General features: G+C 49.4%; 2 protein-coding genes across 9 annotated transcripts; one reads left to right on the top strand and one right to left on the bottom strand.

Moving 5' to 3' along the window:
• Nucleotides 1–1,887: 1,887 nt before the first annotated feature.
• SLC25A39 (solute carrier family 25 member 39) lies at nucleotides 1,888–7,698 on the top strand. Of its 7 annotated transcripts, none has more exons than XM_056816941.1 (12): nucleotides 1,888–2,109; nucleotides 3,750–3,849; nucleotides 3,938–3,997; nucleotides 4,180–4,224; nucleotides 4,652–4,761; nucleotides 4,950–5,017; nucleotides 5,219–5,343; nucleotides 5,834–6,007; nucleotides 6,242–6,351; nucleotides 6,716–6,797; nucleotides 6,986–7,066; nucleotides 7,195–7,698. In XM_056816941.1, the coding sequence occupies exons 1-12, from the start codon at nucleotides 2,101–2,103 to the stop codon at nucleotides 7,311–7,313; spliced, it is 1,083 nt and encodes a 360-aa protein (XP_056672919.1). In that variant the 5' UTR covers nucleotides 1,888–2,100; the 3' UTR covers nucleotides 7,314–7,698. The 7 variants fall into 7 exon arrangements, with proteins under 7 accessions (XP_056672919.1, XP_007482492.1, XP_056672921.1 ...); XM_007482430.3 differs by having other exon boundaries at nucleotides 1,943–2,109; nucleotides 3,917–3,997; XM_056816943.1 differs by lacking the exon at nucleotides 1,888–2,109 and adding an exon at nucleotides 2,363–2,387.
• Nucleotides 7,699–7,899: 201 nt separating this feature from the next.
• RUNDC3A (RUN domain containing 3A) lies at nucleotides 7,900–22,434 on the bottom strand. 2 transcript variants are annotated; one of them, XM_056816938.1, is made up of 11 exons: nucleotides 21,487–21,922; nucleotides 12,358–12,473; nucleotides 11,772–11,905; nucleotides 11,248–11,333; nucleotides 10,476–10,565; nucleotides 10,202–10,282; nucleotides 9,678–9,843; nucleotides 9,366–9,523; nucleotides 8,938–9,069; nucleotides 8,635–8,741; nucleotides 7,900–8,531 (listed from the first exon to the last, which is right to left on the bottom strand). In XM_056816938.1, the coding sequence occupies exons 1-11, from the start codon at nucleotides 21,591–21,593 to the stop codon at nucleotides 8,389–8,391; spliced, it is 1,320 nt and encodes a 439-aa protein (XP_056672916.1). In that variant the 5' UTR covers nucleotides 21,594–21,922; the 3' UTR covers nucleotides 7,900–8,388. The 2 variants fall into 2 exon arrangements, with proteins under 2 accessions (XP_056672916.1, XP_056672917.1); XM_056816939.1 differs by lacking the exon at nucleotides 8,635–8,741 and having other exon boundaries at nucleotides 21,487–22,434.
• Between the last annotated feature and the right edge of the window lie 2,098 nt (nucleotides 22,435–24,532).

Genomic DNA, 24,532 nt, shown 5'->3' with positions numbered 1-24,532 from the left:
CTGGGCAGTTTACTGGGACCATATTGGAAACATATCCTTTGTGGTAAAACCTGCCAGTCTTTTTTTTTTTTGTTTTTAATCCTTACCCTCCATCTTAGAATCAAAACTGCCCATTGGTTCCAAGGCAGAAGAACAGCAACAGCCTGGCAATTGAAGTTAAGTGACTTGCCCAGGATCACACAGCTAACTCGTGTCTGGGGACAGATTTGAACCTAGGACCTACCATCTCTAGGCCTGGCTCTCTATCTGTTGCCACCTTGCTTCCCCCACTGCCAGTCTTTAAGAAGCCAGAATAAACTACATTTCAAGGGGAGGCATCAGAGTAGAGGTCTGTGAAGGCGTACATAAGAATCAGTTAATATTATAGTTTTTTTTATTATTCCCTTAAAAGTTCACCAGCGTTGGTGTGTCTCCCAAGGCCTACCCCAGAGGGTAGTACAGATTTCCCCCAGAAAAAGGGCTAGAGATGGGGGGTGAGGGTGGAAGAGTGAAGTCCTTTCCCTGGTAAAGCTGCCTGTTGGCCTCACCAAGTCCACATGCTTGGCTGGCAGCCTGCCCAGAAGAGGCCAGAGTCTAGCTTTTGAAGGGTTTTGGCTATGGCATAGGTGACACCAGAATGCCAAACCGCTTTCCCTGAGATTGACTTTATTTGATTCTAGAAGAGACTTGGTGGTCTTGCCTCTGAAGCACCCTGGGGCAGGCAATTAGGAAGGCAGGGATTTGAACCAAGAGTCCTGGTTTGCAGTGCAGGGTTTTATTTTTTTTCTAGTAGGGTGGTGATGTCAGAGAAACAGCCCTGGGATTTGGAGGCAGAGGAGTTGATTGATGGGGTAGGGGAAAACTTAAAGGGAAGACCTCAGCTCATTTAGCCTCTGCGTAATCCCAAACACTTAACCTGATCCTAACCAAGCTGGAATGTTCTCATCTGTAAAATGGAGATAAAATACCATCCCAATCAAGAGTGGCTGTAAGGATCCATTGAGCTCATGTATCTAAAGTGCTGTAAATGTTAGCTATTTTTATTCCCTCAACAAGAATTTATTAAGTGCAAAAGCACATTTGACATGTGCAGAGTTTGGCTTTCCCCATGAGACATTTATTTTTTCTCTTTTGTATTCCCTGCAAGTGGAGTGTAGAGGACAGCTCAGGACTTAAGAGTCAGAAAAACCTTGTTTCAAATCCTGCCTCAGTCTTGTGGGAAATCACTTAAATTATAGGCTTCACTTTAGAAGATGATGGTACTAGCACCTAAGTCATATGGTTGTTGTGGGAATCAAATGAGATAATATGTAAAGTGCTGTGCAAATCTTATTTATTTTTATTACCAGTAAATTTCATTATATTTATTATAAGGTTTCATTATAATACAAAATATGTTTATAAGGTTCATTTACATATATGTATATGTATATGGGTATAGAGAGCTGTGTGATCTTGGATGAATTGCCTCTCTTCTTTGGATATGTTTCCCTCTATTAATATGAGTTTATTTTTTAAAAATACAGATTTCACTGAGAGTGGGAACTGGAAGGGGGGGGGGCGGGGGGCGGGAGGCGGGAAGGGAGACATTACCTTCCTCTGATACAGATTTGGCATCTGCGCAATTCATTCTTAAGAGAGTAGCCAGAGGATGTGCAGACAGTATTTGATTTTTGGTCGGGGGCTGAACTTGAACCCAGGTTCCCCTGACTCTTCAGGATCACCAAATTCATTAATTAAATTGCCTGAGAAAGGGGGGAAGGGGGAGATGGAGAGAGAGAGGAGGGAGAAAGGAAGGGGGAGCCCGGATGGAGGTAGGGGTCGGGGAGGAGAAGGCTCTCCCTTCCCCCTTTCCTTCTTCCCTGCCCCTCCCCCTTCTCTCCCTCTTTCTCCTCCCCTCCCCGCCAGGACTTCCTGTGACCTTGAGGAAGGGGGAGTTCTAAACTCCAGGGTTACGGCCCCGCCCATCCTAGAGCTGGGAGGAGCAGGAATCTAGGCTCGGCTTCCGAGAGCGGCAGGCGGCAGGCACCGGGCTATGGGCCCGAGGCCGGGGGAGGGCCGGGATGGTCTGCGGAGGACCCTCGCCGCCTCCCAGACCCGGCGCTTCACCACCGTTCAGCCATGCGTGAAGTGAGGAGCGCGTGCGCCGCGGAAGCCGCCCGTGGGCTGGGGGCGGGGCCGCCGTCACTCTGGGATCTCGGCTGCTTGGCCCGTGCCGCGCGGGTGGGGGAGGGGAGAGGAGGAGCAGACGAGGGGGCGGGGGCACCGGGTAGGGATCCTGGAGGGAGCCGGGAGCGTGAAGATGGGGGGCGCTTAGAGCTACGGCCTTCCCCCCCCCCCATTACGAGGATGGGCTCGCCTGGCGGCGGCGGCGCGAGGACACCGAGCCCCCGCGGGGCCTGGGGCAGGTGGGAGCCGAGGAAGGCGAGGGCCTCGAGGCCGCTGGGAGGGAGGGGGAGGGAGGAGGGTAGGCCGGCAGGTCGGGGCAAGTGCTAGGGCCCAGGCCGGGACGGGCTAGGGACCCGGAGGAGAGGCTTATTTTTCCCTTGGCCTCCCTGGGCTGGTCGAGAGACCCTGAGCGAGTCTCGCCCCTCCATCCCCCCTTCCCCGAGTCTCAGTTTCCTCCTTTATACAATGGGGTTAAACGTTGTAAATCATAGATCTGGGTATACGGGGTGAGTAACAGTCAATGGGGGAGGAGGACCCCCTCTCTGAACCCCCAAAACTTGGTGAACCTGAGGAGAGGGGAGGGGGGCAGGTTCTTATCAACTTTTTCTCTCCTTCATCCCCGTCCCCAATTTCATCTGTCCTGGCCTGGAGGTACATGGTAGGGGCTGCCCCATTTCGGGTGTGTATTCTCCAAATTGTTTCCCTCTGCTCATCTGAAAGATGACCCCTGCCTCCCCAGGACATCCTCCTAGTTTCTTTTTCTTTGAGGGTACAGGTCAGGCACCTCCCCCTCTCCACCAATTCTGCCATCCTTCATCGAGGGAATCTTGGTCTGTGCTGCCAGAACCCCTCTGAAGGGTGCCAGATCTCTCTGACAGGGCATTATCTTGGGAGAGCATGTTTACTTCCCCTCTCCTTTCCTTACTACTGAAGACAGCTAGGTGGCGGAGGGTGGCCTTAGACACTTAAAAGCTATGTGATCCTGGGCAAGTCATGTAACTTCCTGCTGGCCTCAGTTTCCTTAGCTATAAAATGGGGATAATGATAGCACTCACCTTATACTGTAGGGTTTTTTGTGAGAACATAGTTGTAAAGCACTTAGCATTGTGCCTGGCACATAGTAGGCACCTATTCCCTTCCTTACAGTCATCAATATGATTTTGGGCAAGGTAATTAATGCCTGTGGGCCTCAGTTTCCTCATTCTGTAGAATGAAGGTTGGACTACATGTTCTCTGAAGTCCTTGCTCTAAATCTATGATATTCCCTTATTCCGGACCCCCCACCCCACCCCTTTTGCCCCAATCCCAGAAGCTTGACAGTTTAGATATGGGACAAGGTAGAGGATAGGATGAGTTCAAAGCAGGAGATTACTGACAATCCTATCAGCATGTAAATGCTTGGCATTTTTTGGTTCCCCCTTCTCTAATCCTGTATTTCATTTGTACTTCCCACCCCTGGCTGCCCTGTATGCATGTGTTTGTGGGGATGATGGGGAATATCTGGCAGACCTAGAAGGATGTCGGGTTGTAAGTGAGACTTATTGCCTTGCAAGCCACCCCCAACCCAGGTGATAGCTGATGTTCTCAATGATGTTTTACAGGCAAGAGACAGTGTAATGGCAGAGAAGGCACCTGGGGGCATCAGCCCCCTGCAGCAGATGGTGGCATCAGGCACAGGGGCCCTCGTTACCTCCGTTTTCAGTAAGGAAGTTTGGGGAAGGCCAAGGCTAGAGCAGTGGGGATTGGAGGTCAGGCTGAGTGTTTTCAGAGTTGTCCTTTGTTCCCTCAGTGACCCCACTGGATGTGGTAAAGGTCCGACTACAATCCCAGCGTCCTTCTCCCACTAGTGGTGAGTGCCTACCTGGGCTGGGGTGGAGGAAGATGATGGGCCATATTTATTCTCCAAGTGTTCTTCCCTCAACCCTGGTTCAGAATTGGTATTGGGTGGAGGGGAACAAGCGAGTATGGGCATCCTAGGGATTGGTGATCATTGGAAGAAGTTGTTAAATGGTAGTGGGTTTTATATTCTAGGGCTGGCACAATCCCAGGGGTCCTGGAGCATTCCCTACACTAAATGTAAGTCCATTTTGGTTCCTCCATAAATAGTTGTCCAACCAACCAACAAACTAGGTCTAGGGTTGGGACTGGTGGCAGTTGGAGGTTGTGTTCATTCAGAATGGAAGGAGAATGGTCATCAGGGGACTTGGTGTCTCATCCTGCCTCAGACAAATACTGGTTTTGTGATCTTCAATGTGTTCTAACACCTTTCTTAGGACTACAAGTTACAGATACCTGCTAGTCTGCATTGGTGGAAGGAGTTTCCACTCTAGGAGTTTCTCAACTCCCCCACTTCCCTCCCCATAAAAACATGGATTCAGACCAAAAGAAAAATGTCATCCCACCTCAGTTAGTCATCTGATTTCATCACCTCCCTCTCAATCTTGGAAGAGGCAGCCATTGGACTTATGACCCCCATCCCTGCAGCTATCTTCTCTTCCTCCAGGGAGGTGTATGCTTTACTGCAATGGCATCCTTGAGCCCCTCTATCTCTGTCAGAATGGCTCCCGATGTGCTGTCTGGTACCAGCATCCCACCTACTTCACAGGCACCATGGTGAGCCTCTGTGCACAAAAGCTCTTTGGATTCCCTGGGGATAGTTTCCTGTGCCCCAGAGGGCTATCTCAGGGATAACTGGGTCAGGGTGGCTAATATTTGGATATCCAGAAGTGATCTGGGGTCAGAGCACCAGCCTTGTACCCTTCAGTGAACCCATCTTATCCCTCTGCTTTCTACTTGCCCAGGATGCCTTTGTGAAGATTACTCGGCATGAGGGTGCCAAGACCCTGTGGAGTGGCCTTCCTGCAACTCTGTAAGGATTTTTCCAGGTTCTACCTTGTCCCTTCCTCCTGCCTGCCCTTTTCCAGACTTTTAGGGTGGTTGGTGGGTGGGAAGTTGGGCTGGGGAGGATGTTACTTAGAGGATGTGGTTGGCTTCCACAGTGGGAGCTGGAGAGGGTGGATATTTTCCTGGCCAGATGCCATGGCAGCTCTCTCCTATAACTTTCCAACAGAGTGATGACAGTGCCTGCCACCGCTATATACTTTACCACTTATGACCAGCTCAAGGCTCTCCTGTGCAGCCGAACTGTGACTTCTGACCTCTATGCACCCATGGTGGCAGGGGCTATGGCCCGATGTGAGTGCTCTCTGCCCAGCCCAATGTAGCCAGTGGAGAAGAAAGGAGGGAGCTAAGGCAGTAGTACCACCTTTTGCCCTTGACTCCTGATCTCTGACGCTGACTGTTTCAATCATTGACCTCTTCTTCCTCTCCCTTCCCCTTACTGATGTTCTTTTTTTTTTTCTTAAACCCTTACCTTCCATCTTGGAGTCAATACTGTGTATTGGCTCCAAGGCAGAAGAGTGGTAAGGGCTAGGCACTGGGGGTCAAGTGACTTGCCCAGGGTCACACAGTTGGGAAGTGTCTGAGGCCAGATTTGAACCCAGGACCTCCCATCTCTGGCCTGACTCTCAATCCACTGAGCTACCCAGCTGCCCCCTCCTTACTGATGTTCTTAAGGCCTCTAGTCCCTCAGACCCTCAGCTTCCTTCACCCCAGCCCAGTCTCAGGCTTCTTGTCCTTTGGCCATCAGTACCCTGATGCCCTTTTCATACCATTCCTCCTGCAGTGGGTACTGTGACTGTGATCAGCCCCCTGGAGCTAGTGAGAACAAAGCTTCAGGCTCAGCATCTGTCCTACCGTGAACTTGGGGCCTGTGTCCGGGCAGCTGTGTCCCAGGGCGGCTGGCGCTCTCTGTGGCTTGGTTGGGGTGCCACTGCATTAAGGGATGTGCCTTTCTCAGGTATGTCGGCATGAGAGAAGGGACTGGGATGAAGGCCAGGCAGGATTGGGGAGCAGTCCTGGAGTTGGAGTATGAGGGACTTGGTGGGATGTATGACCCAGGGGAGGGATGGAGGGTTGATAGGACTGCTGTCTCTGCCTGTTCCATGAACCCATCTTGCTCACCCACACCAGGGTGCCTCTTGGTGGTCTTCCCCAAACCCTTGTTGAGCCCCATTCCCACCCTCTCCTCTAGCCCTGTACTGGTTTAACTATGAGTTAGTGAAGACATGGCTCTGTAAGATGGCAGCCAAGGACCGGACTTCAGTCGGCATCAGCTTTGTGTCTGGAGCCTTCTCAGGAACAGTGAGTGGGTGATACCGGGGGAGGGGAGCATAAGGGGCAGAATTTGGGGAACAGTGGGTGCCAGCAGTGGAGGGGGAACTTGCAGGGTCAAGGGACAGCTGAGAGGACCCTGTCCAATAGGGGCTTTATACGTTGTGGAGAGGGTGAAAAGCCTTTGCCCAGAGAGGTTAGGAGACTTAACCAGGGCCCCCAAACTCACAAGGACTGAACCTTCCTGGTCCCCTGGGTCTTGGGCCCATCCTGTTGCCTTTGTTGGGGGCAGAGTGGAGCTGGAAAGATGAGGCTGGGGAGAGGGAGGATCTTTGGGGCCCTGCAGTGGAGCGGTGGAGCTGGGGACAGGGTTAATGCCTTTCTCCCACCCCAGGTGGCTGCTGTGCTCACACTGCCTTTTGATGTGGTAAAAACTCAGCGTCAGATGGAGCTGGGAAGTGTGGGAGCCTTGAGAGGTCAGTCACCTGTTATGTTCTGGGCATTGTGCTGAATGCTGGGAAAGGCCTGGGCATCCTAGAGACCCAGCACAGATACCTGGGGGATAGGGCAGTGCTGATGACCAAGCCTCAGTGCCACGGTGGTGTGTAAGCCATCTGCCTGGGGATTCCCTGTGGAGCTCCTCAGGCCCTCCCTCCTTTTGCAGTGACATCCCCACGCTCCACTTCCACCTGGTTGCTACTCCGACGGATTCAGGCTGAGTCAGGGGCCAGAGGACTCTTTGCAGGTGGGCATCAAGGGCTAAGGCAGGAGACAGGGTGTGGCTGGCTGCTTCTGGGGATGAACTTAGGGAAGGCCTCTTGGAGTTCCTTCTAAGTCTTAACCCTAGTCTTTTTCTTTTGCTCTTTCCCCAAGGCTTCCTCCCACGGATCATCAAGGCAGCCCCCTCCTGTGCCATTATGATCAGCACCTACGAATTTAGCAAAAATTTTTTCCAGAGATTGAACCTTGAAAAATGCCCCCGGGGACCTTGAAGGGAGAGTGGGAGAGAAGTGAAAGATATCAGTCTCCTGAGGAAACCAGCTCTGGCTCTCCCTTGGGAGAGGAGACTTGCACAATCTTTCCTTACCCTGGGGGTGGGTGGGTGGTAGGGCAGGGCATCACCCTCTCATCTTATGTCCCAGGGAGAGTGAGATGCCTACTCCTACCTTACAATACTAGGGTACCATGCAGGGAACAAAACTCCCCTCTTCCTCCATGCAATATTTTCTCCTCCTTTCCTACAGACCAAACTTCTTGTTTCCTATTGTTGGCCCCTTGTTTTTTCCTCTGGACATTAGCCCACCCCCTGATCCTGCTTTGTCTCAATATGCCCCTTGTTGAATCCTTTGGATCCAAAGATGATGAAGCTTTGCTGTATTCTTGGCTTTGACTCTTAATACTTGGGGTTCATGAGGGCAGGAACCCCAGCCAGTGAGAGAGGGGGCTCTGGGACCCAGACAAGCCCTTGGGAGAGGGGGCTGCTCCTCAACAGCCTGGGCAGATTCTCTCGAAGACTCAGTCTCCACACCCTCCACACCCAACCTTGTGCGCACAACCCAAGTCCACACACAAGTCACATCATTTCTGCAACTTTTATTTTTTTTGTCTTCCCCTCCGCTGAGCCACCCAGGGAGCTGGGGAAGGGAGCGGATGACCCAGGGGGTTTCCGTAGAGACAAACAAGAGAAGAGTGGTAAGGAGTGGGTGCTGTTAACCCAACTTCCCCAGCTTTTAGAGGGGGGAGAAGACTGCCAGGAGACTGTCCAAGCTTTTCCTTCTCCCTCTCCCTAAGAGCCTGATGTAAGGATGAGAGAGAAGAATGAATTCGATCCAGGGCCTTTCCCCTCCTCCCTTCTCACATTCCCAGTGGTTTTGCAAGGCCTTCCCTAGACCAGGTAGCTTTTGGATCCAATCCTTCATCTTACCCCTTCCTCCCAAGCTGCCAGGTCAGCTGTGGCTCTTCAGCGGGAAGGAGAAATGGATGATGGAGGTTGGGAAAGGTGGCCTCATTATCCACAAGAACTGAGGGGAAGGGCCATGTGTCTGGCCCAGTGGGGCAATTCCTGGCTCAGCTTGGGCTCAGGGCTGGGCTGCCCTCTGGACTATCACTCACGAGGCACTCGTTGGATTTGAAGCTTGCCAGGGACTTGCAGCTGGGAATGGAAGCCAGGGAGCCACAGAGGCCCAGCATGGAGGGTGTTGGGTCCTTCCCTGAGGAGAGAGGCAGATGAAGTGGCAAACTTGGTCCCTTTAAGGGAAGAAGGGAAGGGGTCAGCGCTGATGATGGGGGTGGGGGAATTTAGAGGGGACTCACCAATGGGACCCCAGGGTTCCCGGTCCCGTTTGCCCTCTCCTAGCCGTTGGGAATCAGAGCTCAGGCTGGCCTCAGCAGACAGCTGCTCAGTGCTCATAAAGCTGTGTCTGTCAGGTGGGCAGATAGGTGGATAGGATTCACACCCAGGAACCTCCACCTCTACCCTACAGAGGGGCCCCCAGGAGCAGCCAGCATCTGTCCCTCCCCTCAGCTGTCTTTAAGTTCTCATGCCTATGCTCTAGGAAGGGACCCTTGCCCAGAACCCCAGAGGTAGGGGGAAAGCCTGACCATGTTCACTGTTACCTCCGGTAGATCTTGGGATCATTCCCTGCCTCATTCCCATTGAGTGTCCCCAGTGATGGCCACTGTGGTGATGAGGTGAGCTCCTTGGAGACCTGGGCTAGGGGGGCATTTTCACAAGGGATCAGGCCTGTCCTGAGGGAGAAAGGGAGTCAGGCTTGGAGGGCAGCCAGGTTCAAAGTAGAGTCAGATTGGCAAGGGGGGCAGCGGGTCAGGAAGGTCATGAGGCTTGCAAAAATTCAGGCTTAAGAATAGATCCGTTAAGAACTAGATGTGATATTTGGGGGCTCTAGGGGTTAGTGGGTATGTAAAAGGTTTTGGAACAATGATGAAAAGGGTGATGGAAGGTCAGCTAGGTTGGAGGCAGAATTTAGGGGCCAGTGGAGCAGCAGCAAGGCTTTACGAGAACAATGGAGACCAAAAACACTCACAGTTGCTCTTGCAGCTCCAGGATGACTCCCTCCAGCTCTCGCTTCTCAAGCTGATTCTGTACCGTTGCCTCCTCTAGCTGCAGTTGAAGCCTCTTGTTCTCTGCTTCCAGGTCCTTTAACTGTGATTCTCTAAGTCGAACAAGCTCCTCCAGGTAGCCCTGGGGGAGAAGGGACAGGAGAGCCCCTCAGTTTGGGCCTTTGAGGGCAGCACTGGACCACTACCTGGTTTGTTTCAGGCCAGCCTGGGGGAAGGAGTTGAGGCGGTCCGGTGTCCCCACTCCCTTAGCCATCCCCGTCCCAATGCTTGTGCACCTTCTGAGCATAAACAATGCGGAACTTCTGCTCCATTTTGTGCCATTTGCTGTACCAGCTGTCCTCATCTGTCACCAGAGGCATATAGGGGTGCTCTGGGGAATTATCCTCACTGGTGCTGCTCTCCACGCTGTGTCTCTCTTCTTCATCAGTCAAGTAATCATAGCTGGAAGGACAAGGACTGAGAACTCTGTATCTCCCTCCTTCCTGCCTTCCACCCCATGGATCTGGAAAAGTACTTGAGCCTGAAGGCAGGAAGCAAGATCTTGGCTTTACCATAATTCCCCCCTTCCCCTTCCACCATCACACACTTTGGCACCTGCAGGTGGAGCAGAGAGAGCTGGCTATTGAGATACCTCTCCTTTTGGGTGGGAAAGAGATTGTGTAAACTGAGGGGATAGGAGCACCCAGTCTAAGGTTTTATCCTGTTGGATATCTGGATTGACTTAGTTCAACCTCTTTCTCTTGCCTGCCCCTGGGTTAGTTGGGCAGGATCTCTAGCAGGTGGCAGTGAGGAATCTCACCTCTGGGTAAACTTCAAGTAGGGGGTGTAGTCAATCACAACTGGAGTCTTCCCATCCATCACCTCTCCCTTAAGACAGAAGCTGAGACAAAAAAAGACAAAAAACCAATCCAGGGTGGGTGAGGGGTTGGTGTGATGATGGAGGGCTGGAGGCTAGAGGAGAAGGGAAAGAGAAAGGACCCATCAGGGAGTAGGGAAGATTTGCTGGGAAAGAGGAGAGGGAAGTCAGCTTAGGTGATGGGAACTGGGGGGTGGCAGGGTGAATCCATACCCACCTGAAATCAATGGCACTAAGTCCAATCAGCATCCCCGTAAGCACTGCTGACTCTTCCCGAAGCATGATGGCCCCAGCATCATAGAACCTTCTGCAGTAGGAAAGGTGCTGTCTGTCACTCCTCTTACCCTTCCATCCATGGGGCTCTTTCCATCCCATTTGTCCCCTCCATAATTCTTCCACCTCAGACTGGTAATAGTCTTGTTCACTTGAGGTTTTAAGGTTTGCCAAGGGCTTTCCTCCCCATTTTGTGAGGCAGGTAGTGAAACTATCATTGCCATTTTCTAGCTGATGAAACTGAGGCCCTGGAAGTCTCCTCCACCCTGTTCCTCACCAGAACCTCTTTCCCTGTTGAAAGGCACTTTTCCTGTGTGTCTGCCCCTACAAAAGTATAGTCCTTATTGCCAGGCAATAGAATGTCCCTTAGGGCAGGGACAATGTCTCCTCTAATATCTAGTTCTTAGGGGCTGTTGAGGAAGGGTGTGGATGTACGAATGGGAAGTACAGGTTGGGTGAAATCAGCTGGGCATTGCTACGGTGCACATGCTTCCTCCTCCTTAGTCACTTCCCCTTTTTGCCCTGGAGTGCCCACCCCCAGACAGCCTTTGGGAAATCTGGACATCCCAGGACTTGTCCTCCCAGGTATGTCGAAGTAGCTGGGGAGTATATTCTAGAGAAGAGGAAGAGCTAAGGGAGCCAAGAGATGGGGGAAAGCTCTGCATGCTGGGGAACTTGTAAGTCTTTAGAGTTAGAGGGCACAGTAGGGTTCTGACCTGGTGGTCCGGGTATCCCGCAGGGCTGTGGAGATATACTCTGACATCCGCTTTTCCATCAACGCCACCCGTATCCAAGCTCGGCCCTACAACCCACAGCTCATCATATGCAGCCCCTGGAGAAGGGGACAGTAGAGGAGCACCCCCTCCCCCAAAGGAACACAAGCCCATCACCTCCTCTCATCCCTATTCTGTGGGTCGTGCTCCTTAAGTCTCCCCTCACCTATCTTTGAGATTTTGGGGCTAGAGATGTCTGAGGTCTTAGGAGAGGGAAATGGGAGGGATGGGAAAGAGAACTGGGGAACTTGATGCCTCTTGGATCCATGGATGGATAAATGGTACCATGGTCAGTTGTCTAACCCTCCCTGTGCCATACACATATACTCCCTGGTCTACAGGCACACATACAATCCCTCACCTGTAGCCTTCTTCCTCTATACTGTGAATTTTAAAAGTACAAAGGGAACCCACGTTCCCTTCCACTGCAGGCTTCTACCCTTTACTCACATAGAGGTTTCCCTCACCTTGGCCCGGGCTGTGCTGATGTTCTCCATGTTCTCAATGCTGCTCACACAGTTGTTGGGCACCTTGCTACAGGCCAGTCGGATATAGTCCCAGAAGCCCCTCTGCCCATCAGAGCTGAACCAGCTGACAGGGCCTGGAAGGGAGATGAAGCTGAGCCAGGGACACCCTGGAGAGGGCCCATGAGGCCCAGAGGACGAGAGGTATACACCCAGGCATAGAAACATTTACATGTGTGATGTCTGCATGTAGAAAATGTGTCCATAGGAATTATGCATACATGTACTTAGACATGTTGATTGCATGAACACTGGCATACATGCATGAGCATTTTCTCTGTGTAACTGTGTTGAGCCAGGTGCTATTTGTAGTGTGTCTTGCATAGGCAGAGCTCAGGAGGGTCCCTGCCCAGGGAAACACATCCCCAGGATCCCCCTCCTTCTGTCCAGGATGTGATGGAGAGGGACATGGCCCAGGATGGTAGGAAAGAAGAAAGCCATGAGGAGCCGAGGAAGCCGTTGTGTCCAAGGATTAAGGTGGCTGATGGGTTTGTGTCTGGGACCTGGGGGGGGGGGGGGACATGCCCACCTTTGAAACGGTGACTGAGGATTTGTTCCAAGATGGCTGCAAAGTTGACAAACTCCTCCGAGGAGTCGTCGATCGGCTCGGCTGTGTATTTTTCCAGCAGAGTTTTCACGGAGAACCTAAGCACACAGGGTGACAGGGCATCAGGGGCAAAATTGGGATGGTACCTGAGAGGAATGGCATGCCAGACCAAGCCTGGAGCAGCCAACAGTGAGATGGAGACCTGGAACTGGATGGGAAGGAAGGGGTAGCAAGTATGGGGGTGGGGGTGGAAAGATGGGGCAACACTGAGGGAAGAAGAATGGAAATCTGGCAGGGGAAGGAAGGGGCTGCCAAGGGGGGGACAGTGACAGCAGGTATAGGGAGAGCCACCCCCCACATCCACTCCCTCCAGTAGAGCATTTCCTATTCTCCATTCTAAGAGCAGAGGGCAAGGAGCACCACTGCCCAGATGCCCCTCCTTTCCTTAGAGACTCCTCTTTTACGCCCCCCCCCAATCCTCTTGCCTCTTTTCCTTCTGAGTGCTGTTCCAGCCACCCACACACCAGCTGCCCTGCACCCTGGTGGTGCTAATTCCAGTAAGGGAGAGGGGAATGTGGCATCTGACGCAGACACAAAAAGGAGTGGGGTAGCACCAAGGTCCAATTGGAGTGAGTGCTGGGGGCAGGGGCATTCTGTTCCTCTGCACCAGGAGAGGTAGGAGCCAAGGCCTAACCACCTCACCTTGAGGAATGGGCTCCTGGGGTCAGGCTGGCACACTGACACTCAGCTGGGAGCTTTTCAGCAGCATGTGGTTTTTCCACTGCAGCCTCTTACCTATCAAATAAAGTGCCTATTTCCTAATCTAGCCTTCAAGGCCCTCCACAGTCTGTCTCCAACCTAGCGTTTCAGCCTTGAGTGGAAGTGCGATATAAAGAAAAGAGCACACTAGACCCAAAGTGAGACCTGTGTTCAAGTCCTGCCTCAGACACTTATACTAGATTCAGGACCCTAGGCAAGTTGCTTAATCTCTCTGTGCCCCAGTTTCCTCACTGGCAAAATGAGCAGATAGAGCTCTGGGACTGGATTCACCCTATTTGCTTCAGTTTCCTCAAATGAGCTGGAGAAGGAAATGGCACACTACTCTAATATCTTTGCCAAGAAATCGTAAGTAGGGTCACAGAGTCAGAAATGACTAAATAACAAAAAGAGAGGGGCTTGGACTTATGACCTTCCTACACAGAATCTATGATTCCGTGGTCTTTATCTTGCCATCCTCCCCATCCCATTCTCCACTTTCTAGCCAAAGGAATGCGCCCCTCCTCCTAGTCGGCCCGCTCCCATCTCAGTGCCTTGCCTGGGCCAGCCTGGGCTTGGTATGATGCATCTCTGGCTATGCAAATCTCATCCTTGAAGGTCCAACTCCGGATTCCCTTCCTTGAAGAAGCCTTTTCTGATGCCTAGACATCCCCTCCCCACATTCCACCTCACACTCCCTTGGTGATGGAGTTCAACAACCATTAAGTGTTTACTGTATGCCAGGCACAGAGGCAAAGATGAAATAAGACCTGCTCTCTAGTAGCTCAATTCTGCTCTGCCTCTTAGAATCCCTGGTCTCCGCTAATGCTGAGCTCAAGCATCACCCTCTCTGTGAATTTTTTTGAACGCCACATCCCAGATGCTAATGCCAACCCCCACCTCCACCCCCATGACCTATCTGTGTACATAGGGAGAGGAACTAGACCTGTGTTTTCCTTGGAAGGGTGACTTCCCAGGGGAGGGAGGAGAGGCTCTTTCATTGGTGCAGGGAATCCCTTTTCTGAAATGCATTGTCTTAGAGAGTGGAGGTGTCAGTCTCAAGCAGCCAGTGAGGCTGGAACTGGATTAAAATGGAAATGGAAAATGTTTAACAAAATAATATGCAATACCACATAGACAATGCTAATTTGTGGCTTTCTAAACCAATATGCATTGCAGCCTTCTGGGATTCTGGATATGACAAGGACCAGGCCATTGAGATTAAGTGACTTGTCCAGGGTCACACAACAAGGAAGTGTCTGAGGCCACATTTGAACCCAACTCCAGGCCTGGCACTACTACTCTCTACCGTGCTACCTAGCTGCCCCTAGAGGTGGGTCTTGAACCAGGGTCTTCCTGGATTCAAGATCAGCTCTCTGACTTCTGTGGCTTCTCCCTGGGGGTGATGAACTTTCATTTTTCTCTTTATATCATCAGTGCCTATATAGTACCTGGCAGATAGGAGGCACTTAATAATTGCTTGTCCATTGATTGCTACACAAATGAATTTCAGGAAGGAGAGAGCAGGAGCCAATGGGTAGGTCAGAAAAGGCTTCCTGTCCGAGGTAACTCCTAAGTTGTGTTTTGAAGGGAGAAGGCTCTGAGTCATAGAGATGAGAAGGAAATGCCTTTCCAAACATGGCGAGCAAGTCGTGTATGTGTATGTTTTGCATGATCACACATGTGTAACCTAGATCGAATCGCTAACCATCTCAGGGAAGGAGGGAGGGAGAGAATTTGGATCTCAAACATTTGGAAAACATTAAAAACTATTATTATATGTAATTGGGAAAAACTACTAAGATTCAGTTGTGGCTGATGCGATCTTGCGTTTCCGTAGTACGTGAGTTTACACTTAGTAGAGGCATAATATGTTTGTTGGTTGAATGAATTATGTTGTAATGAATTAAACTGAGTGAATTTATAGTTCCCCAATGCCTCCAATTCCTGCATTATAATGATTATATTGTGTTTGACTCCATGGAGCCGGCAGGATCCACATGGCTAACCAATGATGGCTGCCACCCTTCCATGAGAATATCCCTCATCCTCGTGGGCAGCATTACTGGGGCTGAGGTTCAGTTAAGTTTGGGGCTGAGATAAGGCACAGAACTGGCTAAGGGTTGGGTTTGGGTTGATCGGTTGGGATTGAGAGTTGCAGTGATGATTGGCACAAATAGAAAGAAGGGGGACATTGAGGATGAAGCTGGATTAGAGGTTAGGATTTTGTGGTCAAGATCTAGACAGAGCAGATTTGGATGAATGAACATTAGCCCTGGGGTTGGATTAGTGTTCAGAGAATCATAGAATGCCAGAGCTAGAAAGGAGTTCAGAGATTCTCTTGTCTAAATCCTTATTTTAGGATGGGGAAACTGAGGACCTAAATAGATATAAGACTTGTCCAAGTTTGCAGAGTGAGTTAGGGCAGAGTTGGGATTCAAAGACAGGTTTAAGTTAGATTTAGATCTAGAAGGGACCTCAGATGTCATCTATTTTTTATTTTTATTTATTTTTAAAAATTAATGTATGTATTTTAAAATATTTTTCCATGGTTACCTGCTTCATGATCTCTCCCACCCCTCTTCCTACCCCCCTCCCAGAGCTGACAAGCAATTCCACTGGGTTGTACTTGTGTTATCACTTGATACCTATTTCCATATTATTCATTTAAAAATTTTTTAAATTTATTTATTTATTCTTGGAGGTCATCTAGCCCAACCAACCCTTTCATTTAATGGATTAGAAAACCAAAATCCAATGATTTTAAAAATTAATTATATGTATATAATTAACTGGCTTATGATCACACAGGTAGGAAATATTGAAAGTAGAATTTGAACCCAGGTTCTTTGACTCTGGACGCAAGGGGCTTTCTACAACACTGCAATGTTCCAGGTTCTGCCAAGTCACTTTCCTTTGGGGGAAAAAGGTTTGGAGCTAGGATTAGGATTTCTTAGTCAACTGAGACTTTAATAGGGATATGGAAGGAATGGGCCTGTGTTTTCATTGCCCTTCTGTTTTAGAGTTGCTACTAGGACAAAAGGGAAGGAATTTTTAGAAATGCAGGTTGGCACCTTCTGACTTACAGTCATAGAGAATTGTCTGAGGGGGTAAGTGATTTGCTGAGGGTCACACCGCCAGGATATATCAATGGCAGGACCTGAATTCAGGTCTTGGTGGCTTAGAGACCAACTCTATCCACTATGCCACTAAGCCTCTCTGAGACTTGCTTAGGATTGATTCTTTTAGAGGTTCAGTTGATTTTAGGTTGAAATTGGCTTTGGGGCTATGGTTATAAGTTTATATCTTAAGCCAGGCCTTCACGTCCTATTCTTTTCTGACTACTCTCTAATTTTTTTTTCCTTTTAAATCCTTTACTTTCTTTCCTAAGAACACTCTCAGACAGAAAGGCAAGGGCTAGACAAATAGTTATGTGACTCGTTCAGGGTCACAGCTAGGAAGTATATTTCCTAGTGTTCTTTTGGGGGATTGGGTCTCTTGAATGAACAAAAAAGGATTTCTAGTTGAGGTGGAAGGGTCTTAGTTGAAACTGAATAAATATGTGAGTATATAATTAGAGTTGGGGTCCATATGGCAACCACAGTGAGATATTTCTCCCAAGCATGTAAATTCCTATGGGAACCACCAGGCCCAAGGTTCAAATGGCTCTCATCCACAAAAAACATCATAATTGATGTTCTCTAATAAATTTGGATAAAATGGCAACTTACGAGATAGTGGCCCTGGGGAGAACAAATCCTTCTCAGGGCTGTTAAGTGTAAATGAAGGGGCAGCTGGGTGGCTCAGTGGATAGAGAGCCAGGCATGGAGATAGGAAGTCCTGGGTTCAAATGTGACCTCAGACACTTTCTAGGTAAGTCACTTAAGCCCAATTACCTAGCCCTTACCATTCTTTTGTTTTAGAATTGATACTAAGACAGAAGGTAAAGGTTTGGGGGGGGGGAGTATAAATTCAGAAACCATATTGGTTTCCAAATTATAATCAATGTCTATGATCTTCCACTGTTATCTCCTTGACTCCATGGAGATTTCAGGTCAAGAAGGGAGATCCCACCCCCTCTTGGAATTTTTGTCCACATTCAATGCAACAGTCATTTCTCAGCCTCTATTTTCTAAAAAAAAAAAAATCTTGCCCAGGGTCACACAGTTAAGAAATGTTTGAGGCCACATTTGAACCTGTCTCCAGGCCAGGCTTTCTACATAAGGAGCCAACCTGGTTGTCCCTTAAGCCCTCTATTATGTACAAGGCATTATGCTAGGAAGTAAAAATCTACAAACAAAAATGGAAAAAGCTTTTGCTCTCAAGGAGATTATGTTCTTCTAGAGCAGGGAAGGCTAGAGCATGTATACAAGTGACATAACTGGGGCTGGGAGGCAGATGGGCTGAGAGCACTAGCAATGGAATGGATGGAGAAGTCGCACCTGAGCAATGCTTTGGAGGAAGTTAGGGAATCTAAGAGACAAAAGTGAGGAGCTCCTGCATTCCAGAAACAGAGGCCAGGCCCAGCAAAGGTAAAAAGGTGAGAGGAGGAATTTCATAGAAAGTGAACAGTGGGCAGGCCAGTTTTACTAGAACAGAGAGTGTATAATATGAAATGAAACAGGAAAGAGAGATGGGAGCCAGATCATGGATGGTTTCCAATGTGAAGCTGAGGACTTTATTTATTTAATAATTTGATTTTATTTATTTAGTAAATAAAATATTTATTTTATTTATTATTTTTTTAAACCCTTTCCTTCTATCTTAGAATTGATACTAGGTGTCTCTTCCAAGGCAGAAGAGCAACAAGGGTTACACAATGGGGATTAAATTACATTCTCAGGGGCACAGAGCTAGGGAGCATCTGAAGCCAGATTTGAACCCAGGACCTCTGATCCCTAGGCATGGCTCTCTATCCACTGAACCACCCAGCTTCCCCTTTTGCATCTTATTTTAGAGGCAGCCAGGAGCCAGTGAAAGACTTTGAATAGAGGAATGATGAGGTCAGACCTGTGTTTTAGGAATACCAGTCTGGCAGATGCATAAAGGATGGGTTTAGAAGATAAGCTTGGGAAAGTCATTTGACCCCAATTGTCTAGGCCTTAACACTCTTTTGCCTTGGAATCCATATCTAATATTGATTCTAAGAAGGAAGGGAAGATTTTTTTTTAAACGGCAGGCTAATTCGAGGAGCATTGTAATAGTCAGTGAGAGGTGATGAAGGGCTGCTTAAGTTGGGGGGAGGTGATTGTGTGCATGGAAAGGAGGGGACCCATGTGAAAAATATTGTGACAGTAACAGTAAAATCAACAGGCCTTGGCAACTGATTGGATATAGGTGGGTGGGGGCTAGAACGGAAAGGGAACAGACAAGGATGACTCAAAAATGGGTGACTGGAAAGGATGGTGGAGCCTTCCCCAGAAACAGGGAAGTGTGGAGGGTGGATAGATTTAGTGGGGAGGATAGAAATGGATTGATTTTCTATCTGTCGAGTTTAAGATGTCCGGGAGATCCAGGTGAAGAAGTCCAAGCAGCAACGAGGTACTGGTATTGAGGAAAGAGATTAGGTCTGAATACCTAGATTTTTGTGTCATCTGCAGAGATGGTAATTAAACCCATGGGGGCTGATGAGATCACTGAGAGGGTTTAGAGAGAGAAGAGAGCCCAAACATAGCCTTGGGGGATGCCCACATTTAGGGTATGGGAACTATATGATGATTCAGCAAAGGAAACAGGAAAAAAAAAACTGATCAGATAGGTAAGAGAACTAAGAAAGAACAGCATCATGGAAGCCCATGGAGAAGAGAGTAATCAGGAGAAAGGGGTGGTTGGCAGTGTCAAGAACTACAGAGAGGCCACATCAAATAAATACTGAGAAACAGCAGGTGAGACCATAGGGTCATCGGTTTAGAGATAAAAGAAGCTTAGAGATCATCTAGTGTAACCCTCTCATTTTACAGAGGCCAAGAGAAGTGAAGTCACTTCTCCAAGACCACATAGGAGTGTTACATCAATGGCAGCCTTTGAGAGAGTAGTGGCATCAGAAGTCAGAAGGGAGGAGAATGAGGAAGAGGTGAGGACATGGAAGCCTAAATGTAGACAAGCCTTTCCAGGAGTTTGGCTCTGAAATGGAGAAGGCAATAGTTGGAAGGGATGGCATGATCAAGTAAAGGGTTTCTGAGGAGGTGGAGATGTTACATTTTACATGTAAATGTAAAAGTGTCCAGAAGCAGCAAAAAAAGCAGCTAATGGATGGAGAAATTCAAGATGCTCGAGGTGGTAAGCTACCTCTGGGAGATGACAAGGGATCTAGAACACAAGTTGGGGACAGCTGGGTGGCTCAATGGTTGAGGAGCCAGACCTAGAGACTGGAGGTCCTAGGTTAAAATCTGGCCTCAGATACTTCCTAGCTGTTCCTAACCCTGGGCAAGTCACTTGACCCCCATTGCCTAGCCCTTACCACTCTTCTGCTTTGGAACCAATACATGGTATTGATTCTAAGGGTTTAAGAATTTTTTTCTTAAAGAGGACACATGCAGGTTTTGGTTTTAGCAAGAAGAAAGCCTGTCTCTTGGTTAGAGACTACAGCAAAGTAGGAGAGAATGGAGGATCATGAAGAGAGGTTTGAAGTACAGAGAAGGGGTTTTCCCTTCAAGGTAATGGTGGACAGCCATATGACAAGCAAGAAGAGGAAAGAAAATGAGGAGGGGACAAAGAAACTGGAGAAGGGACCATGAGTACAGGGACAAGCAGTGAGATAGCCAGGGGGCTGGAAGGGATAGGGGCCTGGACTGGACTTAGGGCTCATAACTGAATTTGCATAGATGCAAAGCCCATGGAGAGCATCATCAGAGACTAGCCCAGGTAGCTGGTAACCATAGGTTCCAGTGAGAGAAGGGCCAGAACAAAGGCCTGTATTTAGAAGGAAGATGCCAGTTGTGTGTGGCAGGGGACAGCCTTGATTTCTTACATTTGACTTAGGGGAGCCCTCCACAGAAATGCCTCTTTTCCCAATATGGTATCTTGAGGCTTTTTGCAGGTTTAAGTGGCATGGGGAAATAGCAACAAGAAATATAAGGAGGGAAACTGGGGTAGGATGTGATTAAGGGGAAGGTGGCTCATCCTGAAGCCACTTCTGCCTTCTGAAGTGTGAGGTTAGTGCTATTGGCAGGATTTATTTTGGGTATGGAGTCAGAAGTAATTGAATCACTGAAATACCAGAACTGGGCAGGGGGTATTTCCTGGACACTAGGGCAAGAGGAGGAAGATCTGAGAGGTGGTAACATCCCTTTAGACTCTTGGCTGCACTTCCTCTATTACCCCTATGTCTCTGGGTCTCTCCTCATGTAATCAGCCCCATTCCTCCCTCCATTCTCTCCCTGCCCTCCAGCCCCATTCAGAGTCCTGACATTCCCACAGTACCTGAGAAGGAAAAACTTTTTTTCAAAATTGCCAATTTGTTCTTCCCTCCTCCCACCATGAAATAGATTGAGAGAGATTCCTCATGATTGGAGAGTGGGTATACTCTATCCTTCCTTCCACCCTAGGTTCTCACTGATGGACAGCTCTTATTGGTGCCTCCTGACATCTTTCAGGACTTAGAAAGATTCTTAGTGCCCAGTTTCCCCCTATCATTTAAAATAGTTGACCCAGACTGTAGAATGTGTGCCCAGGGATGATGGGGCACAGTCCATATCCTGGGGTATTAGTGAGAATTTTCAAGTCCATGCTTCCCACCACAGAAGAGTCTGCTCCAGAGGTCCAAGTCAACAGGGAGAAGTGTCTCCCTCTTTTTCTGTTCTTGAAGTGAAAGGAAGTCATGTAGGAGGAGAAAAACTGTGCTGAGGGTGTGATAGGCACCATCCATCAGGCTGTCACTCTCAGTACCTGCTCCCTATACCCACCCTCCCCAGGGTGCCAACCCTTCCTATTCCTCCCCCTCCAGTTCTCTCCCTTCTCCAGATATAATGGCACTTTCTTGTCTTTGCAGGAAGCCTCAGTGCCAAAGGAGGAATTTCCCTTTGTCCCCAAGCTAGACATGGGCCCTGAAAAGGTCTAAAAGGGTGGGAGACAGCCCTCTTCAATTTCTGTCCCCACTTTAGTGACCAGTTAAGCAGGCCTGCTATTCATTTTAAGTATTTTGCCTTCTGTCGGGTGCTTTATACCCATAGCCACCCTGATCCTAGAAGTCCAACCTGTATTCGGAATAAATCTCGGAATGGACCAGCCCTGCTCCCCCCCAGTGCCAGTTCTTCCCACCCCAGCTCTTTTCATCTGTCTTGTCCCTTCGTGGTCTAATTTTCTCCCCACAGGCCCTGGCAGCCTCCCACCCCCACCTCTTCGGCCTTTCCTCACCTGCAAACGGTGATCAGATTCCTCCGCTCCACGGCCACGTTGCGAGAAGATGCTTTCTTAGAGGACAGCCCCAGAGCCATGGTGGACTGGACGCAGCTGGATTCCATCCAGAAGTGGTGCTGCCACCGCTGCCCGCCGCCCTTCTGCTCCCCGGGCCCCCCGCCCCTACCTTTACCCTGCGCCCTGGCCGCCCTACCGGCTCAGGACTGGGCTCTCAGCCGGCCCCAACCCCCCCTCCCCTCCTTGGCCATTCCCCTGATTCCACACTCAGAGCCCCCGGCCCCTCACCCCCTCCCTCCTCAAGTGACAGTAGCTCCGCAGCAAAACAAGGGCCGGGGAGGGAGCTCTCCGTGGTGCTGAGCCTGCCTGCGCCCTGTTCTCCCCCTCCCCACCCCCACCCTCCCCCCTCCCTGCTCCACCTCCCTCCTCCCTCGATGACGTAAGGGCCCCCAGGTCCCGCCCTCCAACAGGCCAGAGTCCAATCCGAGGAAGGGTGCAGGGGTTGGGTGTTAGGGAAGAGAGGAGGGCCAGGGCCGAGTATGTAGGGGCCCTTGAAAAGGCTGGAATGCGCCGGTGCCAAATCATGGGGCGGGGGCGAAAAGTGGGTGGGTGGATGGGGGAAGAAGAGGGGAGGAGTCTAATCACCACCGGCCACCCCCTACCCCCAGGGACGATCTCTGGTCTCCAGTGTCTGAGTTATTATCTCCAGCGTCTCTAATCTCTGAGCTAGAATGGGCATCTCTCAGTCCCTGAGTCGTGGCCAGAGGCCCTGACACCCTCTTGTATATCACTTCTGTCAGTCTGACCTCTCTCTCCCTACCTGGCTGTTCCAAGGGAATGCAATCCCAGGGTCTGTCTGTTGGTCTCTGGGTGAAAGATGGTACTGAATGAAAGTCCCTGCAGTTTGCTGGAGGAAGCCAGAGAAAAATGGGTGTGGGGGAAGCCATGGCCATTCCTGAGCCAGTTATGTGTTGAGCGAGCTGCAGAGGGTACCAGCCTAGATACCAGCTTCTTTAACAGACACCCCCACACTCACGCCCCCAGCATCCCCTGTGGAGGGCAGGGCCAACTGTCCAGATGGGCACTGCCATTAACTCTTCCATTGCCAGAGCGTGCCTTCCCGTGCCATCTGCCAGCTCTGAATGAGGCAATTGACTGGGCACAGAGCCACTTGGGCCCTTCCTGTCACATGGGCCCCCACCAGCTGAACATAGTCTCCCTCACCCCTGATGAAGTGAAGAAATTAAGCACAAACCTGACTTCCTTCCCCTCCTCCCCTCATGCCTTCTATGCCACCACAATCTTCTCTCTAAACTGGACACAACCCTTTCTCCCATTTACCCATCACTCTTCTGCCTTCTCAGCTGTGCCAGATGCCACATCCTTCTCCCCCATTCTTTTCCCTAGCTTACCCAGTATTCCAAGAAGCTTCAATTGAGGGAGAAGAGAAAGATTCCTCTGTTTCACCTCAACATTCTACTCCAATTTGTACACTGCCTCCACCCTGTCCCTTTTTAGCTCTAAATCACATGATTCTATGAATATGATCAGTAAAGTTTTTTGTTCCAAGATATTACTTTCTACCAACTCCAGGCTTTAAACCCAAGGTCCTGCCTGGTCTCTCAATCCATAGCATTCATCTCTTCTTATCTTTCTTAATTCCTAACTCACCCTAGATATTACTTCTGCTTTTAGACTCACAGCTGAGATCTGTCATCATATTATATTTTTTTAAAAAACCACCAAAAACCTTCCCTTCCCTTCCATCTTAGAATCAATACTGTGTATTGGTTCCAAGGCAGAAGAGCAGTAAGGGCTAGACACTGGGGGTTAAGTGACTTGCCCAGGGTCACACAGCTAGGAAGTGTGTGAGAACACATTTGAACCCAAGACCTCCCATCTCTAGGCCTGGCTCTCAATCCACTGAGCTACCCAGCTTCCCCCTGTCATCATATTCTTAAAGAGTAAGTAGACTCCTTTGCTCTGCTCTCCCATTCTAGTCCCATTAGTACCTGATGTATCTGACCTAATTGGCTCTTGCTGCAGTATACATCCATTTTCTCTTGCTTTATCTCCTTTGGCTTGGAAAGAATGAATATTCCTTCAACCTGCTTTCCCACTTTTCTACATATATCTGAAATCTTATTTCAGATTGGAATCCAGGTTGGAAAAGTTGTGAGAGATAAGGGCAGGAAGGAAGTAGGTCAAACTCAGAGCAATCCTCAAATAGTTTAGATTTCAGTGTTGAAATAAAATGAGAGGGCAGCTATGTAGCTCAACAGATAGAAAGCCAAGCCTGAGGTCCTGGGTTCAAATTTGACCTCAAACACTTCCTAGCTATGTGACCCTGGGGCAAGTCACTTAACTCCTTACCATTCTTCAGCTTGGGAACCAATTCTTAGTACGGATTCTAAGACAGAAGATAAGAGTTTAAAAACAAAGAAACAAACAAAATTCCTCAAAGATGAATAAAGGGGGATTTACTTGTTAGAGAAGGCTATTCAGTGAGGATAGGTCCTAAGGCCACCTCAGGTTGATTCAGCTGAGGGAAATTGCTTTGCCTGAGTTGCTCTTTATGATTCGAAGACCTCCCTCTGGCTGTTTTGTATGTCTCTCTCAAATAACCCAGACCGGGCTCTAACAACCTGCGTTTTAAGTCCCCTGATCTAACCACACTTTTTAAGGGGAGTGGGGAGCAGCTAGGTGCTTCAGTGGATTGAAAGTCAGGCCTAGAGACCAGAGGTCCTGGGTTCAAATATGACCTCAGACACTCAGACACACAGACACAGACAGACCTGTCTGTGTGACCCTGGGCAAGTCACTTAAACCCCATTGTTTAGCTCTTACTGTTCTTCTGCCTTAGAACCAATACATAGTATTGATTTGTAAATATGGAATCTAGAGACCCCAAACTTGTAGCCTAGTAAGATCTGATGAACCCCAAGTTTTAGGACTAGCTTGTAGCTTGGGCTTAGCCCCCACCTGAAGTGGGTTGTCATTTACCTCAGGATCTATTATTCAGTCTGAAACTGCTAGCCAGAGATTC

The sequence above is a fragment of the Monodelphis domestica genome, chromosome 2 (assembly GCF_027887165.1).
Source record: "Monodelphis domestica isolate mMonDom1 chromosome 2, mMonDom1.pri, whole genome shotgun sequence".
In the NCBI taxonomy this organism is placed as follows: domain Eukaryota; kingdom Metazoa; phylum Chordata; class Mammalia; order Didelphimorphia; family Didelphidae; genus Monodelphis; species Monodelphis domestica.
This window is presented reverse-complemented; position numbering and strand designations above follow the sequence as displayed.